This window comes from Cyprinodon variegatus, unplaced genomic scaffold (genome assembly GCF_000732505.1).
Source record: "Cyprinodon variegatus isolate N-32 unplaced genomic scaffold, C_variegatus-1.0 Scaffold882, whole genome shotgun sequence".
NCBI classification, from domain to species: domain Eukaryota; kingdom Metazoa; phylum Chordata; class Actinopteri; order Cyprinodontiformes; family Cyprinodontidae; genus Cyprinodon; species Cyprinodon variegatus.
Window position 1 is genome coordinate 280711 of NW_015151335.1, and position 19740 is coordinate 300450.

The 19740-nt window shown below is 37.2% G+C and overlaps 2 protein-coding genes across 3 annotated transcripts in view; both read right to left on the reverse strand.

Moving 5' to 3' along the window:
- Positions 1-1975, reverse strand: part of LOC107099542 (nectin-3-like protein) — a 47427-nt gene extending 45452 nt beyond the window's left edge. For both annotated transcript variants that reach the window (XM_015397708.1, XM_015397707.1), the window contains exon 1: positions 1824-1975. In XM_015397708.1, the coding sequence (XP_015253194.1) occupies positions 1824-1923 (100 nt within the window). In that variant the 5' untranslated portion in view covers positions 1924-1975. The remainder of the gene's footprint in view (positions 1-1823) is intronic.
- A 12635-nt stretch (positions 1976-14610) lies between these two features.
- Positions 14611-18101, reverse strand: LOC107099539 (diablo homolog, mitochondrial-like). Its single transcript, XM_015397701.1, has 6 exons — positions 18015-18101; positions 17656-17782; positions 17452-17574; positions 15503-15613; positions 15282-15378; positions 14611-15068 (listed from the first exon to the last, which is right to left on the reverse strand). Exons 1-6 carry the CDS (start codon positions 18056-18058, stop codon positions 14860-14862), a joined length of 711 nt encoding a protein of 236 aa, XP_015253187.1. The 5' UTR covers positions 18059-18101; the 3' UTR covers positions 14611-14859.
- Positions 18102-19740: the final 1639 nt, after the last annotated feature.

Genomic DNA, 19740 nt, shown 5'->3' on the forward strand with positions numbered 1-19740 from the left:
GGTGGTGAGAGAAAAAATGTCTACGAAGTGAATGAGAAGAAAAGAAAGGCCTTAGAAGAGGCAGATATATCTCGGAATGCTTTGCACAGAGAGCTCTCCTCGCAAAGCATTATGGGATTTGCTGTCACAGCGGCCCATTGTCGCCATAGGCTACCAGAGAGTGGCGACTAATAACAAAAATGGTGCAGGCACCACATGGTGCAGGAGGAGTTATGTGACCAATGGTGCAAAAAGCAGTGATCATCTGTCAGACTGGTGAGTTATCTGAGTTTGCTATTTAGTCCACTATAGTCCCCGCTCTAAATAATAATTGAGGTATTTATGGGGTTAGTGTGGACGTTCGGACACAGTAAGCTTGTATGAGCTATGAGAACAGAAACTATTAAACAGAGTGTGCACGAGGGGAAATGGGCTCGCGCATGCTCTCGCACACGCATTTTTTTAAAGTGGAGAGGGCGGGTCTTTTAAAAAATTTGTGAAAACCCTCCACAATACCTTTATATATGCATGTATAATACATGGCTTTAGATAAACTATAAAAGTCTGTTATTAGTCCATAAATAGGAGAAAATGTATGTGGATCAGCCTATTATAATTAGAAGCTCAAAGGGATTTATCAAAAATACTGATACATAGGCCAAGCAATGATAAAAGCATAATTAGACTTCAATAAAAAAAGAAAAAAGAAATATTCATTCATTTAATTTACACCTATACAATTTGTGAAGTTACATAAATATATATATGTTGTTTTTGGTACTATATAACTTAAGTGAACAGACTTTATTGGCTATGTTAAAGATATTAAGGATATCTATGCAGGAAGACTTTATTTCCTATGGTAGAAGTTGGCTGAGATGCACAAATTTGTGACAAGCTTTTTTCTGCCCTTGAATTTATTGATTAATGTAATGCTTCATGGTAGGATAGTATTTACTTAGCAGCCTCCTGTGTTTGTCCCCTGTTCTGTCTTTGCAGATGAGCCATGCCCTGTAATCCCAGCTGAAGGGTGGGATACAGCAAAGCTCTCCAGCTGCTCTACCCTGGTTAGTAAAGGGATGGGAAGGTGCTGGCTGGCATGCAGCCCAACTTCAGGTCAATACTTCCAGAGACTTTGCAACTGCAGTGGCTGCCTTAAAAATAAGTCTTCATCCCCTCCTCTTCTGTATCACATAACCTCTTTTTTATCCCCCATCTGCAACCAACAGCTTGGCAAACTTTTCACATCGGGAGCTCCCTCTCTTCCCTCACCATAAGTGACGCCCAGATTATTCCATGTCGTTTCTATTTTCGTCTAACCGCAAAATCAGTGCTGCTGCCTCTCAATGGGTTCTGAGGCAGACTGTAGGGAGAAATCCCAGCCGGTATTTCACTCATATTTCCCCGCATGATGTTAGCTACAAGTACCTTTGCTGCAAAGTGTGCAGCATAATCTGCCCCGGTTAAAAACAGCAGCGCACCACGTTGTCTCCTGGACTCCTTGAGTTACTTTTTATTTGCCTTCCACGCATTTGGTTTGCAGTCTAAGTTAACGCTGTTTTAAAGAAAGCTTTACAGTCGCATTAAAATGGAAGGTTTAGCTAACGGTCAACGGATGCCTGCGATGACTTTCACTCGCTCTCGAACGATGACTGTCCACAGACAAGGGCTAGTCCCGTTTTATCATGAACTTATTGATAATGTTGTTATAAGCAGTGTTGGTTAACTCGGCTGTAATGAACAGTAACGACGAAGGACCGAAGAGAACAGAAATACTTCAACTTCTCTCCGTTACCACAAAAAAGTAGCCTGGGCGAAGATAGGCAGAGGGACCGTTAACTCACCGGCGGCTCCGTAAAGGATGAAAACAAACATTAAAAGTCGCATTCCGTTATTAGATACAGTCCTCCGGTTCTGTGCTCGGTTTGTGGGTCTAGCCTCCATGGTTTCTCTGTGTCCGTGCACTCCGGCACTCTCTGATACGTCCTTCTTTCTTCCCCACTCTTGCCCTCTCTTTCTCTCTCTCTCTCTCTCTCTCTCGGCTCGCACTTCTGGGGAACCGCTCTCCATGGCAACGGAGCCGCGTGGGTTGTACCTCCTAGACAGGACAACAAACAGATCCACAACGTAGCTCTGCTCAAAAAGTGTACCACAAAAATTACAGATGAGAATATTTACAAAACAATAAAAATTTATTTTAGGGGCGTTTTATTTGGAATTACAGAATATAGAAAACAACTCTCTGACCATTTCTTTGTATGTGATCTTTAGCTTCTGTTGGCCAAATTTTATATACCGTATTTATACTTTATATTATATACTTTATATTTCTATATATCCATAAATGTAAAATTACTATGACTAAACCATCATGTTTTTTCTTTCTTAAAGGAAGCAACAATTTATTTCTCTATATCATCCTCTTCCAATAACAAAAAGGCTGTTAAAACTTTATCTCTATGCTTTATTTTATGTATGTAAGGGGACATAAGGGGCATATAAGGGGATTCATATAATCCCCTTATATGCCCCTTATAAATATGCTTCTATGTCTTCACTTTACTATTTTTACGTTGAGTCTGTTTTTTATTCATTATTACTATTTTTGTTGAAACCCCCGGCGATTGTTCTTTGGAAATTGTACTTACATCTTCTTGTATTATAAAATTCTTTAATAACGCTTAAAAAAATGAATTAGAGATGAGAACGGGGTCAATTACTTGCATTATTATTAGTAGTGTGTAGGCTTAAAATGTAACATTTAACACTTATTGTATTTATGGACACATTTCTGGTGAAGATGGCTACATTGTAGCCACAGCTGCCCTGGGGCGTGCTGACAAAAGCAAGGCTCTCTCAACACCATCAATATCTGTGCCCCAGCTGAATGACACAGTGAAGGGTGGGATACAGCAAAGCAAAGAACCTTTGCTGCAAAGTGTGCAGCATAATCTGCCCTATCGAACCAGAGCAGCAGACAGATATTTTTCTTAAACTTCTGCTTTAGTTAGCTTGTATTTGCACTGAAAAGAAACAAAAAGCAAGGTTTTGCTAACGGTCAGTGGATGACTACTATGACTTTTATTCACTCTTAATCGACTGTCCATATAGACAAGAACTAGTCTTATCTTTTATTGACGCACATTTACAAAATAAGACACCTATACATACGTTTTTTAATGGTTATCGTACCTCAAACAAAGCTTTCAAGTTAGTGGAAGCCTGAGTAAGTACTGCCAGCAAACAGCAGAGGCAGCAATGTTTATGCCTGCTGATTTTGCAAAACTTCTTTTCAGGCTCGAAAAGGACAAGGCAAACACTATCAGGACGAAGAGTTGGTACATATTGCTTTATTTTAACATGACTGTATGGGTTTTTTAGTGTTTCAGTATAGGCATAGTAGCTGACTGGGCCTCTTTAAGATAGGATATGATACCTCCAAACCCCCAAGAACACAGGTTTATGACAAAAACATTTTTAATATGCAGCATTTTTTACATGAGTGTCTTATTCTTATTTAATTTGCTTGTTTGTTTTTAATGCAAAATCTAAAATTGGGAATTAAAGGTGATAGCAACACGTTTAGCACCTCTTGGCAAGTAAATGACATACTCAGGTTTGCCAGCTCTCTCTGTACTTTTTATCAGCCGAGAAAGTGTAAAAATGACCTTTGAAAATAAATTCTTATCTGGGGCAGGGTTTCTTCTTTCTTAGGACTAACCATGCAGGCATTTGAAATACTTACCACCAACCTATGTCTATTTTAGTTTAGATTAACAGGAAATATGTTCCACAACTTCTAATGATTCTATGAGGTTTGCTATAAAAATGATCTTGCTTTCACAATCTGATAATGTTTGGCATACTAAAATGTTCTAGCTGTAGAATATTTATTGCAATGAGAAAAAGGGAACAACAAAAACTATCTAATCAACTTAATTATTCCAAAGGGAAATTAAATGTTGTTATAAATTATAGTCTTTTGTTTATTTTAACAAGTTGTTGTATATGTCAATAGCTGTAGACAGGAAGGAACGACTAATTTGTTCTCTTCAGCTGCTTCTGTGCTTACAGATCTTAAGAAAATGATTTATTTTGTAATGACACTTTGTTGAAATGGCTTAGAAGGTTGGCAACTTTAAGATAAGAAAACGAGAAAACATTTTCCTCAGATAGGTGGAGAATATGTTGACACGCGTGGATAAAGAGGAGAGCATTACGTTGAATTAGTACGCATCTTATCCTGATTTCATCAAGTGTATCTGTGGAGATAAGGAGACAAATCATTCATGGAGGTCAACAGGCCACACATTGTGATGCTGTGCAACACATTCATGGGTGGGATTATTATTCCTCATGTATGCCTTGAAAAGTTATCTGTATCACACGAAGTCCCAAAGGTTGTAACTCCACCTTTTCTGGCTGTAGCTCTAGCTTATCATGCTTAGTGTTTGTAATATGGCTAATTTACTGGCTAAATCGCAAAATAATTTGTGTTGGAAGAAAGCTGCCAAAACTTGGAAACCTCTAGGCAGACACGTTAATGTTTCTTAGGTGTTTGAGTTTCTTTCCGGTCTTTCTTTCTCCTGCTGTTTATTTTGCCTTACTGTTGCAATTTTAGTTCATTCTCCTTTTCACTTTGTATTATGATTCCTTGCAAAAGTGTTTGGTTCCCTCGAACTTTTCTACATTTTGCCACTTTTCAGGCTTCAAACATAATGATATAAAATTGTAATTTTTTTGTGAAGAATAAACAATAAATGGGGCACAATCATGAAGTGAAATGGAATTTATTGGACATTTTACACTTTTTTAACAAATGAAAAACTAAAGACTGGGGAATGCAAAATCAGCTCCTTTGCTTTCAGTGTGGCAAACTCTTTCCAGAAGTTCAGTGAGGATCTCTGAAAAATCCAACGTTGACCTAAATGACTGATGATGATAAATAGAATCCACTTGGGTGTTAACAAGCCGTATAAATGCACCAGTTCTGTGATAGTCTCAGAGGTCTGTTTAAAGTGCAGAGAGAATCATGAAGAACAAGAAACAAACCAGCAGGTCAGAGATGCTGTTGTGGAGAATTTTGAAGCTGAATTTGGACACAAAAAGATTTTCCAAGCTTTAACATTTCAAGGAGCGCTGTGCAAGCGATAATATAGAAATGGAAGGAGTATCAGACCATTGCAACTCTACAAAGACCTGGCCGTCCCTCTAAACCTTCAGCTCAAACAAGAACAAGACTGATCAAGGATACAGCCAAGAGGCCCATGATCACTCTAGATGAACTGCAGCCTTTATGGAAGAAAGTCATTTCTTAAAGATATCCATATGTGGGAGACACAGCAAACACGTGGAAGAAGCTGCTCTGGTCGGATGAAACCAAAATCAAACTCTTGGCAACAATGCAAAACGTTATGTTAAAAGCAAAAGCAACACAGCTCAGGTGGTGATAGCATCATGGTTTGGGCCTGCTTTTCTTCAGCAGGGACAAGGAAGATATTTAAAATTGTTGGGAAGATGGATGGAGCCAAATTCAGGAGAAAATTCAAGAAAATCTGTTGGAGTCTGTAAATGAGATGGAGATTTATCTTCCAACAAGACAATGATCCAAAACGTAAAGCAAAACGTGAATCAAAAATGGAACAGTTCACAGATAAACATATCTAGGTTTTAGAATGGCCAAGTCAAAGCTTGTCTGCCTGGGTGTGTGTTTCCTGGACGGGGATGCATTTTACAGTTACTTTTTGTATCTCTGCTTCTGTCTCCTTGAACCCCAGTCGGCCTCGGCAGATGGCCGCTCGCACTGAGCCTGGTTCTGCTGGAGGTTTCTTCCTGTTAAAAGGGAGTTTTTCCTCTCCACTGTCGCTACAAGCATGCTTAGTGTGAGGGATNGCAGCCAAGAGGCCCATGATCACTCTAGATGAACTGCAGAGATTTACAGCTGAGGTGGGAGACTCTGTCCATAGGACAACAATCAGTCGTATACTGTACAAATCTGGCCTTTATGGAAGAAAGTCATTTCTTAAAGATATCCATACGTGGGAGACACAGCAAACATGTGGAAGAAGCTGCTCTGGTCAGATGAAACCAAAATCAAACTCTTGGCAACAATGAAAAATCTTATGTTAAAAGCAAAAGCAACAGAGCTCATTACCCTGAACACACCATCCTCTCTGTCAAACATGGTGGCGATAGCATCATGGTTTGGGCCTGCTTTTCTTCAGCAGGGACAAGGAAGATATTTAAAATTGTTGGGAAGATGGATGGAGCCAAATTCAGAACCATTCTGGAAGAAAATCTGTTGTAGTCTGTAAAAGACCTGAGACTGGGATAGAGATTTCTCTTCCAACAAGACAATGATCCAAAACGTAAAGCAAAATAAAAAATGGAACGGTTCACAGATAAACATATCCAGGTTTTTGAAAGGCCAAGTCAAAGTCCAGAACTGAATACAGTGGAGAATCGGTGGAAAGACCTGAACAATGCTGTTCACAAGCCCTCTCCATCCAGCCTCACTGAGCTTAAGCTTTTTTACAAGGAAGAACGGGCAAAAATGTCAGTCCAAAAATTTCCAAACTGATAAAGACATAGTCCAAGCGACGTGTAGCTGTAATCACAGCAAAAGGTGGGGCTTCAAAGTATTAACTCAAGAGGGCTGAATAAATTTCCACAACCGATTTTTCTGTTCTTTATTTGTTAAGAAAAAAATGGGAACATCCAAAAAACTTTGTTCCACTTCATGATTGTGTCCCACTTTACAAATTACAATTTTAAATCTTTATGAAATGTGGCAAAAAGTTGACAAGTTCAAGGGAGGCACTGTATTCCCGATATAATCCCTTAATTCCTCTCTATCTTCCTCTGTTCTGTACTTTCCTACCTCCGCCCTTTCTTTTCTTCATTAGTTTTCAACCATTCCTCATCTTTACCTGATTGCTCTCAATTGTTCCTGCATATAACCATGCGCACCAAGTGAAGTGGAAAATAAGAAATATGAACTTCTGAATTGGAAGACAAAACTAAAAAGTCCCCTTAAAATCATGTTTCCCACCCTGAAAGTCCGGGTTCCAATATGGAAGTTCCTTGTATAATCAACTGTAAGCTATGATGAAAACCTGTTTCATTCAACAAGATACGCTAATAAGTGTGCATCCAGAATGTTAAGTTTAGCAGCTGCAACTCTAAACTGAACCAATTAAAAGTGGAGTTTGCATGAAGGAAGTAAAGCTTAAAAGGATGTTAATGAGAAGTACTTTAACCTTTTCTGGTTGTCGCCATCCTGGAATCCTTGTAGTGTCCTTGGGGATCTCTAGTTGGTGCTCGACCTTGGTCATGCTAGACAGGTGCTGACGCCAGCAAGATAAGCCGGGGCCAGGTGGATGGGTGATGAGACATCCATCCACAAGGCCCCCCTCTTATGCAATGGGTTCTGGTAGGCATCCCCTCCTCCTGGCCTATGAAGGTGATGCATAATCAGCCTGTCCTACCTCTGTCCCTCCAGGTTCCGGCTGCAGAGCTGAATTGGAACCTGCCTGGAGTACTTGGGGCTCTGGGGAGGGGGCCCCTTTGCTGTGGGTGGGCGCCTTTACACCAAGCAGATGTTTCCCGGGTTGTGACTGGGTAGGTTTAAACTGTTTCTCTTTGGCTTCCATGATGCTGTTCCTGTATCTCACTGAGGACCTACCACTGTGCAGGGAGATGCTTTCTGTGAGGGCGCCTGAGACTGCTACAGCCTTTCAGTGCCCGCCTGCCCTTTGCTGCTTTTAATTGTTGGGAATTGCAAGCCTTTTACTGTCCTAACCACAATTAAAAATATACATCTCCAGGTGACAAATTCACACTCATATACACTCTGTAAACAGAAACCCTCACATGATCCACACACCAACACAGATACAGAAATGGTTAAAGGTCCTGCTAAGACAGTTTGATATAAGATCAATTTCATACTAGATTCAATATATTCAGTTTTTCATTAAGATTAAGTTTTAAGATGTCCTTTTTTAAAGTGAAACTGACCTGGCACATGTAGGTCACCATCTAACATGGTATGCCTGAAATTCCATGACTTTATATGCACACAACACCAAAGAAAAAATAATTTGCCTATGACTAAACTTCCAAAAACCACACTGAAAACGACAGTTTGAAAAAAACTTCTGTTACGTTACATTCAATTAAATTCTGTTTTTGTATGCTTTTTTTTGATTGTTTTTTTTTTTGATTGTTGTTTTTAGATAATTACAAGTAACTAATGTTACACTTTTTGCTGTTTGTCTAAAATACCTCCAATAAAAAGCAGAATCTTTAGGAAAAGGCTGGTTAAAAGATGTTAAAAGCAAGAAACACTCTCGAGAATTATTTTCCAAATTGTTCATCCAATATGATGCATTTATGTGAAGTATTGGTTTATGCAAATGGGTGGCGCTGTTAAAAAAAACTTAAAATTTTGTTTGATACACAAGTCTAAGCATTGTCATGAAAGCAGAAATAGATCTAGGTTCTTTCTAAAAATGTTTACTATGTTAAAAGTAAAATCATTTTTATGTAGTATGTGTGTTCAACAGAATAAAAAAATGAAAGAAAATGTGAATTATTGGGAAATCCCCTTTTCAGACACACTCCTTGCAAAACACATATTAAGATTGAGCAAAAATTATTGTAAAACCTCTCATTGTTCAAACTACCATTTACTTTTTACTGATGATTATTGCTCTTGCAGCAGCAACGGAGAAAGAAAAGAGAAAAAAGTGTTGGATATTGCTTAAGAAGAGACGTAACTTTTTCTGGTTTCGGCAGATCCCTGAGGAGTAGTATCAACTCTGACAGCTACTGATTACACTGCGGTGTCTCTATTTACCCAGTCAAGCCTATTTTTAGATTACACATTTAAATACACATCGCCTTCTAAAAATATTCATACATGTGTTTACTTTTTGACCTTTGTCTGCATAAAACACTCAATTTTGTATGTATTTCACTGGGATTTTATGTGACATATAAATGCAAAGTGGTGGATAATTGTAAAGTTAATGTTTTACAAAAGTCTGGTGAAAGTTTGTATTCCGCCCCTCTGAGTCTGTAATTAGGATGACTACCTTTTGTCGTAACTTCAGCTGCAGGCCATTGGGAGTACGTGTTTACCTAGTTACTCATCTAAAGACTGAATCATTGTCCGGTTCTTTTATAGAAAGTGGTTCAAGCTTGTTAATTTATGTCTGGACTTTTACTTTGCCATTGTCACTCATTATGATAAACTTTAATGTAACCCATTCGATTATTGTTTATTATTTGGCCATTGTCCTGCTAGGAGATAAAAATGTCACAGCTTGGTTGATATGCAAAAGTTCATAAGCATACGGTTGTAATAAAATGATCATCAGAGGAAGCAGTTTTTTCCTTTATAGACTCGTTTTCTGGATATGTAACTCGTATTAAATGATAAAACTGGGTGAAAAAAAGCCCAGAGGATTATCTAGTGAAAGAAAAAGCAGTCACAGGCCACTGGAGCGCTGCAAACATTTTCTCCTAAAAGCTTCACTACCCCCCCTACCACGCTGTTCTGAAACAAAGTGGTAATAAAGCATTCTCGCATTGTTCTTTTCATTGAGATAATTACAGCTTTTACTCATTCAGGAATCTCTTGCTGTGTGCAGCAGTGCTATTATCGTGCACCGAGGCCCGAAGTGTTAAACTTGCTTCCTCAGCAGTTCGAGGTAGACATCATATTTATTCAGTAAAGATAAGGAGAAATGCTTGTTTCAGTGTTGCTCCTCTGCATCCAAATACTAGTTTTGTTTTAATCTGTGACATCCTGAGATGTCCATCTTTGAGTCCCTACTTAGAGACTTTAACATCTCTTTCAGATCTGTAGTTTGGCTTCAATGTGATAAAAGCAAGACCTACTGTATGTATATAACACCAGGCTTTTATATTATCTGGTGGCTCTCAAAGTGATATAAATCCAAAAAATGGAAATACTTTCATTTTGTCAAACAGCTGGATCCCCTCTCTTTGGAGAGACAAAGATGGTTAAAGAGGGAGTTTGATGTTGAATGAAAAAACCATTCCCACACTTTTAGTTACCTCTAAACATTTAGAGGTCCAAAAGGTAAATTGTTTCACTAAGTCTTATTTCACGCCACTTGTGTAACTGTATAATGTTTCAGAAATGCTTGAATGTGTGGCAGTAAACAGCCTAAAAGCATTTATGATGCATAACCTTTGTAATTGTGGTTGCCTCACTGGAGGGTTTGTGCTGCAAATAAGAAAAAAAAAAAAAAGTTCCTTCATGGCAAACCCGCATTGGCACTAACTCCCCTGTGACCAGCGGTTGCACATCCACAGAACACAGGCTGTCTGGGACGTTTGGTTTTCATGGTCTGTGAAAACAGCCTTTGTTAAACAACAGCATTCCTCACAGCTCACACTGGTGAGCCATTTGTCTCACACCTCAAACACCTCCCCAGTCCTATCCTCCTCCCTCCTGTAGCCACTATCACCGTCCCATCCCCTGCCAATGCTCGGACGTCTACGGTACGGAGAGGTCACCTAACTGCTGACGCTACACACTCTGTTTGCAGCTCCATGTAGGTTCTTTCCCATAATGAGCTTGCACTGAAATGGCCCACTGCAGTACACACTGACCTTTAGAGTGTGTGTATCAAGTCAATTAACACAGCTTACCCGTTACAGTGAACTTCAACATAGTGATGAGTAAAGAAAGATAAATTTGCTTATATTACGCATATCCTTTAAAATAATCTAACGAAAGGGATCCTTTATGATGTGCATCAAGAACCTGATAGGAACAAGGATGTATCACAAAGCTTTTTATGTTGAAAGCTATACAATTAGAGCCAAACTGTTGGACAGGAGAACAATATACCTGTCTTAGTGAGGGATCTTCACTGATAGGTTATATTATCACCTAAAGATAAGTTATCTAAATGTATTAGGGTTACAGGTACAGAATATAAAACTGCAGTTTTATCTGAATTAATAGAGAGCGCCATCTGCTGGTGTTCTGGTAAAGTATATACAGTCTTCACATACACGGTGCATAGCAATAACATTGATGAATATATCTAGAAATGTTATGTGATAGAATAACACAAAATAATGCAGAAATTAAAAATGGAAAAAAATGTTATTCATTGTTCTCAAAGTGTCTAAGGTATTGTCTCTGAGGTCAACCTTATCAACCTTTTTCCAGGCTGAGGGCCATTTCATGGGTACTGAGTCATAGGAAGGGCTACCAATACTGATCTATGAACTGGAGGGATTAGTGGTCACCTAAAATTCATGCATAATCAACATATTTTTAATGTTTTTTTTTTCTTTTTTTCTGTTATTAAATAAACTGAATTGAATAGACAAAAGTCTGGAACTGGAATCTACTACTACTAAGTATTTGAGGCAAATATTATCCATATTTCTACAACAGAGGACATTGGCCATTTCAGATTATGGAGAATAGAATAAGAATGACCTTCATTCATGACCTCTCATATGGAAATAGACATAGTACATAGTGTATGCCCCCAATATGCAGATACACACAGGGGTAAAAAAAATATCAAAATTAAAGTAAGAATTAAGGAAGGGCTTCATCAGGGAAAATTGGCAACATAAAAAATAATGTACAATTAATAGTTGAAAAAAAAAGAAACATATTAAATGATTCCAGAGGTTGGCAGGTTTGCATGGTAAGCCTAAGAAAAGCGCAAAAATGTGTAGCCATATTTATGCATTATAATACTATTAGACAATTTACAAGAATAAAAATACCTGTTAATAAAACAGGGATTTAAGCTCTTATAGCGTTTGTTGGGAGCTGTGATGGTTATTACGTCTAACAGCTGCTGGCAAAAAGAATCTGTAATAATGCTCCTTTGCAGTAGTCTGTCACTAAATGACCTCTCCATCTTTACAACAGCTTTGGATAAAGGCTCAGTGTGCAATGTATTACTAAAAGATGACCTTTTTTTGGCGTTCCATTTTACTTTAACACAGTTTGGAAGATTATCAAATAGTTGTTTCTGATTAGAATATTTTAGTTTTCTTGCCAATCCTGACTGCTAAATTAAATTATGCGACCCACATTAAAAGATTAAAAACAAAATAAATTTTGCTCTTTGGATCATTTGTATTTGGAAAATTAAGTCACTCAGTTCTACGCTACCTTCTTTGGTCAATAAACTGCTCAGAAGTTATAAAAAAAAAAGAAAAAGGGATAGAAATTCATTGCTATTAATTTGTGTTGCTAATAGCAGTTAGCATAGCCATAAAAAAAAAAAAAAATATATATATATATATATATATATATATATATATTTTTTTTTTTTAATCATAGTAACAGATTTAATAATAAATGTTTAAGTGGGACTGGTAAAAAGCATATTTCAAATGTAAATAAAATAATTTCCTTTATTTGCATGAACCATCCTTAAATATGCCTCCTAACTCTTAACATTAAATTGAATATTTTGGATGTTTGTTTTTCTAGGATGACTAGTTGCCCTCAGAAATAACATTATTAGAAATTTTAATTTTAGTTGCAATTTTATAGCAGTTTTTAAGCAAATTTAATAAAAAAAAAAAAAACACAACAAAAAAAAAAAAAAACAACAGTACACGACAATACATTGAGTTCTTCATGTTGCCTCATGAAAGCTCGAATGCTTTCTCCTATGTGTCCGTTTTTGGAAGATGAGATGTTGCAGATGAAGTGACGACAGGGAGGGATGGTGGAGAAAGGATGTGAAAGCCCAGAAGGAGAGGGTCATGGGTAATTTGCAGTGAAGGCAAGAATGCCGAGTAAAACAGAAAGGTATGAAATAACAAGCAAGTGAACTGTGTTCTCAAAAAGGTTCTCAGATGAATAGACTGACATGGGCATTTGTGCAGGGTTAGTGAAAATAAACTAAAATAATACTGGTATAGTTTATTTACACATAATAAATTAACATTTATTAGATAAAAGGTCTAAACTTAAAGATAACTCACACCACTGTTTAAGTTTCATGTCATGTGCCATTATTGGAAATGTTAAATTAAGGGACATTTTAATTAAATAAAAATATCCTTTCAGTGTTTTAGTATAATTTTTTTAACAGCTGTTATTAAAAATTAATGTCAAACCTGAAGAGGCCTGAAAACTAAAGGAGGAAAAATTTATAGTGACCGAACACAGAATTAAAAACTAAAGGATAACGAAAAAGGGAGATCTCATAAACCTCCACACTACAAAAGCAAAGACCTCAGACCTCAGGAAACAACGCATACAAGGCAGCAAAGCAGTGAACATTCTGCAGAAAATCCCTTTGCTCCTAAAAACTTACAGCTGTGATTCCAAAGGCAGAGTTTATGGTTTTTAGCAGTAAAATATAAAGGGTGCAAAAACATATGGCTGCTATTATAGGGTGTACGTTGTCGAGTCAGAGCATTAAAAGTATATATTAACTAGGAAAACCACCAACATGTACCAGCCTTTTTTGGATCAAACCAGCACTAAAAATGGAATACTTGCCCAAAATGATTGGATGTTTTTTTTTTCTATCCACAGAGCTCGAAATAACATGTCTCATCCACATGGAAGCATGAAATTCACCATATTTTTTAACAACTCCACTAAATGTGCATTATATTGATGAAAGAGGTGTTTAGAAGACATCTAAACTTTTATCAACAAGTAAATGAAATGGTCAGCCACAATGTTTAATCCAAATAATGCTAATTTTAAAAGAAAATATTACGTTAGACCACCAGCCTGAAACTTTTAGGCCATGGGGCCTCCCTTTGGTCAAGTTTAATCCAAACTGGGACTCTAATGCTGGATTTTGCACCTGAAACTGGGACTCATGGGACCAGGCAATGCTTCAACTAACTTGAGTCTAAGTTAAAGGTAAATTAGAGGATTTTCACAAATTTTTGGAAAGACCCACCCTCTGCACTTTAAATAAAATAAACATGCACGACTCTGTACTGTACTGGCTCCTGAGAGGGAACGGTTATTATAAGCATGTGAGAGCATGCATAAGCTCTCTTCTCCTCGTGCAAGTCCTGTATAAAAGTTGCTGCTTGCATCGCTCATGTCAGACTCCCCACGATAAGTTAAAAAGCGGACAAGCATGGAATGATTGACAATTAGGAAGACCACTTATTTTGATGATCCACCCTGAAAAAACTAAACATCCTCCACTATACCTTAAAGCTTTGTCACTGTTCCAGGGATTTGGGCCTTTGCTGCTCTCGCCTGTTTCTAGGTGACGTGCATTTAGATAATGTGTCAATTCAAATTAGTTTCTTCCTTCTTTTCACATTTGAAAACGTATTTCGAGCCACATAACTGCTTCCCAGTGGCTATTTTTCATTAATCATTAATTAGAGATATCTGTGAAAAGCAATAGTTGCAATTTTGCTAGAGTACCTAATAGGATTTTAGTTACATGGATATAATGTATAAGCCCTAGAAATACACTAAATGCATTCAACCCAACCTCATTCTTTAATCTTAAAAAATTTAAAGTCTGTTTAAAGGGTTAAAAAAAATGTTCAAATAATTACGTTCTATGTTTATTGAAATAAAATCAGAAAAAATATAAAACACAAAAAACCCCCACATTAAAAAACACCAAAAAAAAAACACTTACATGAATAGTTTGCAAATATGCATCAACAAACTATCATTTTTAAACTAAATTCTGAATTATTAAGCGATATTTATTAAGCTTAACTTCTAAAATGATAGATGAGACAGAAGAGATGTTTTTGTCATGCTGTCTTTTAAAGACAACCAATCAACTTTTACCATCCAATACCAAAAAGAATCCAGAAGGGAGCGCAAAGCTCCATAAATTATCTGATATTAACTGTATTTCAGTCTTCTCTTAGGTAGGCCTCCGGTATCTCCTCTTCATCATTGCTGCTCCCTTGGCTGGCAGCGTATTGTGTCATCTTTTCAACCTCCATGACTTTAGTCTCTGCAAGCTTCTTTTCAGCATCCAGTGACAGTTTCTGGGCCTCCTCCACCTGCGACTGGGCCAACAGAATGTTTGTCCTGACCGTGACGGACGCATTCTCTGCTCCTAAGCACACACAGGTACAAAACGCTCAAAGTTCTAAGATACAACATCTCAAGTTCAGACTTTAAAACAGCTTCATTAAGCAGGACATGGTGTCCATCATCATCCCCTTTGTCTCCCCCGCCCAAAGACCTGCAGAGTGACAGCTAACGATCCGTCCACTGTCTGAAGATGAAAACCAACAGGTGAAAACACTTAAGACTTTCAGATGCAAACCTGATATGTACGCCGCCTCGGCAGCCATCTCACACAGCCTCACTGAGGTCACCCAGGTCGACTCAAAGCGATTCATTTCCTCTTGTTTAGAGTTAACCTGCCACAAATTAAAACCTAGTCAGACATAACTAGATTTACAGCTTTCTGCTTTAAGATTTTTAGTTGTAAGATTTGAGCATGTAAAAGAAACACTTCAATGTGAAAGGACCACAGAGACTGACCTCTGCACGCTGGCTAATGATCACCTGCCAGATGGCATCTTCTTGTGCTGGACTAAATTTTCCTAAAGAGTCTAAATACTGCCTTTGTAGGGCGATGAGTGTGTGTACAGCCTGTTAGGAAGCAAATGGAAGGGTTGTAAAGTTTATACCAAAAATAAAAGACAACTTAAAGAGACACAACTTGTAGGATTTGATTTAAACACCCTGGGGTTAAACTAAAAGCTACTTCTTTTGACAAAAGAAAAAACAATAAAATCAGACCCTAATAGAAACAAAACTGTCTGAAAAGTTATTCTTCAATGTTCTGAAGCCAAATATCTGTAACCTTTGATAAATTGTATCTTTTGTATATTTCTTCTGACATGGAGCAGTGTTTGAGAAAAAAGGTAAATCATTATCAACTCTATGCAGATTTGCTTATTATTTCAGGTTGATCGATACAGGCATTGGGATTGTGCCGATGCAATGACTTGACATATTTGCAGATTGATCTTCTTTTAAAGTTGGAATCCTACAACTTTATTCTCATTTATCTTTTTTTCTTGTTAGTCTGACTCCAATGCTCGGACATAATTTTAAACCAAAATGACAATAAACAAGTAATTTAATTCATTTAACCACAGTGATTCTAACATATGTCATTTTTTTTACCCACTTTTGGAAAAGTGTAGGGTCCTGACACTCATGTACATAGGGTTAAAATCAACTATAGAGATTATGCTAGGTTAATTTGTTTTTTTTTAAACATTTGTGCCTCTAAGGCTACGTTTACACTGCAGGCCTTGATGCTCAATTCCGATTTTTTTATGAAATCTGATTTTTTTTATGTTGCCGTTCATATTTCCAAATATATGCGACTTGTATGTGATCTCCTGAGTGAACTGCAGTGATACAACGCAAGTGTCCCACATGTCCTACCGCCGTGCTCTGTGTTTACGGAAGTAAACATGGATGGTAGTTCCGGAGCACATCTAGAGGTCTTTTCCAACCATAAAAACTCAATCTTTTCAATATGTCTAAACATAAATACTGCTCTCCGCATCATCATCCGCCATGGTTGTTGTTTTTCTTGCCGCTTCTGCCTAGCAAGACGCAGAATAGTGATCTTTGCCGGGTATTAATGACGTTCGGGTCAGATGAATCTAACCTGGCCGTTCAGACACAGGTCGCATTTGAAAAGATCAGATTCATATCGGATTCAGGACCACATAGCCAAGTGGCCTGGGTCGGATTGGAAAAAAATTGGATCTGTGTTGTTCAGACTGCCATGAAAAGATCAGATCCAGGTCACATATGGGCAAAGAAATCGGATTTGGGTCACTTCAGGCTGCAGAGTGATCGTAGCCTAAATTAGTTTTATTTAGCTGCACTGGAAGAAAAAACAAAACAAAAAACTATCTCCTATATTTATAGTAGGGGTGTAAATCCCACCCATCATGGCGATTCAATTCAGTATCGACTTCCTGACGCAAAGATTCAATTATTTTCGATAGCGAAGAATACACCCCAAAATACTTCCACAGAAATGACTTGAACTCGCAAGGGGTGTGTAAGTCACCTTTTAGTGCTTCAGGAGTCAGAAATTACATAGGAGCGAATGGATAAAAATAGACCAGAGGGGGAAAAAAAAAATCTATACTCTTGCGGACGTGTCAGACGTGTCGATGCATCGGATCGTCAGCTGCTGGATCGATGCATCGACACAAAACTGTTATTATTTACACCCCTAATTTATAGAGGACATTTTATAGTAGAATAAAGCAATAATTGTTCCTTTTTTAATTGATGTAAAACTCTTGGATGGCTCTTTTTGCAGAGAAGCAAAAGTGTCCTTTAAAGAGGTTTTTTTTTTTTTTTATGATCACTTGACTTTAGAGCTTCCCCAGCAAATGTAAAGTATCAGTCAAGTCTAACATTAAAGGAGTTTCAGTCCCAACATGAAGCCATACCTTTGCATACTCTGTGATGGCATCAATCAGAGCCAAAGTGACCTGCGAGAGGAAAGTGCTTGAACTGTCTGTAACCAGAGAAGCTGCTCGTCGGACCAGGTTGTCATGAGAAAGGTTTTCAGCCTGCAGAGGTGGAATTCAGATGGGTTTACTTCAGCGGAAACTTACAAATATGCTCAACGAGGACTTCACTGCAACACTCACCTGTTTAAAAGGCACAGCACACAGACCACTGACAACTAGAGGAGCCACACCTGAACGCAGCACACCTGTCCATAGGTGGGATTTGGGAACAGATGGATTTATCCTGAACAGGAACCGGATAGAACTCCTGAACAGAACATGTAGTGTTAACAAAACAAAAAAAATATCCCAGAAATGACAAAGAAAAAAACGCAACACAACAAATCTGAGAGGAAAATGCCGATGATTAAAGACAACTTCTCTTTTTAAGGGTCTTCTAAAAACTATCTAATGACAATTTAATCAGAACATTTCGTTTACATATATTAATAGTCGATATAAGGACAGGGTCACATTATGTAACTGTAATTACGACCAACCTGAATAAACTGAGATAGTGCAATCTCCTCCACAGCGCGGCCATGTTGGTCCGCCAAAATAAAGAAGTTCCTCCCACGATCAAAGGTTCCCCCTTCTTCTTGATAACTTTACAGCACTGTGCAAGATAATAGATGGTCACCTAGCGCCATCTCGTGGCCTGTAGTGAAACGGAACCTTCTTAACATTAAAGATAATTGTGAATTTGATCCATAAAAAAAAAAGTTATTTTCACTTTCGTGTATTGCTGAAATTACATAATATATTTTTTTTTCCTATTTTGAGTGCATGAAGAATGAGAAATAGTTTTCTTATAATGAAAATTATTCATGGTTTGTCCATAAAATGATCAGAGACTGAAAAACCTGGAGGTTTTTTTAATGTTGCTTTTATAGCATTTTTGTGGCTTATTTTTTATTTATGTGTAGTGTGTTGAGCAGTTGTGGTGATTTTGGAGGGAGGATACTGTTGTTCATGTGGTTAAAATGTGTTTACAGTATAAACACTATTTTTCTTACACAACATTATGAGTAATAATTTCTCCCTAAGTTAGGTCCCTATGAAGATTTTTATTATTATTATTATTTTTTTTTATTTTTATTTTTTTAAGGTTAAGGACTAATGAGTGAATATATCTTAAAATATGTGCTGGTTGTGGTCAGGGTCAAGTTAGGCCAAATTAGTCAATTAACAATAAGGAGAGGTCAATACAAAATCCTTCTTAGGATAGAAAAACACAGTGTGGGGTTATGTGTGCTATTAAGAAGAAACATCAACCAAACATAACACTTGTGATATGTTTTTATTTTACATTAAAATGAGATTTTTCTTCATTAAATCAAAATGTAGAGTCAAACATAATGGTCAGAATTAGGCTTTAGAAGTTCTATAAAATGATTGGAGCTTCTAGTGACCTACAAATACAATCTTCTGAAATATCATACGGAAAATACATTTATGGATATGTTGATTATCACATTTTGCATTATTTTGCTGAGCCTGTGTTCACAACTTTGCTGTCAAAGCTTCTGGTTCAACTACATGCCTCCATGACAAGACAAACTCAACACTGCCCTCTTGTAGTGGCTGATCAAGTTTTTTTCTCCCTCCTTTCATCTCCTTCTACCTGAGGAAGATTTTATTTTATATTTATTATTTCAAGTTTTCAAGTCTTTCTGTCTGATAGACTCAACTTTTAATGACAAACCAGATCTAAAAAATCTAAAAAATAAAAGCTTAAAAAGATATTATCAATCATTAAAATTATTACTGTATATTACCGTATGCCTGACTGACGGTATAGACAGTGTTTGTGCTTGATTTTTATTGTAATAAATGGCATAGTTATACAATAACATGTCTCCTCCTTTATTAAGGTTTTTAACATTTTATCTGGCCATGACAGGATATAGAAATTTCCCCTAATATATACATATTTTTTTTACATAATCTGTTTTATATAAAGAAATTCATTTACGGTTAAAAAAAAGGTTTTTAGTCTTTTTTATATAATTTGTACAGAGTGCATAAAAAAAATTACCAATAAGCCATCTTCTCATTACATTCTCATAAATTAGCCTAAGAGACCTTAGGGCAACTTTTCTTTTTCTTTTTTTTTTAGCTGTGTAGGCCACAAACTCAACCATACTACTTCTAAAACTGAAAAAGTTTAACCAACATCAGCTTTTATGGATAGCAAACAAGGAATTTTCAGTTTTCTGCACTTAC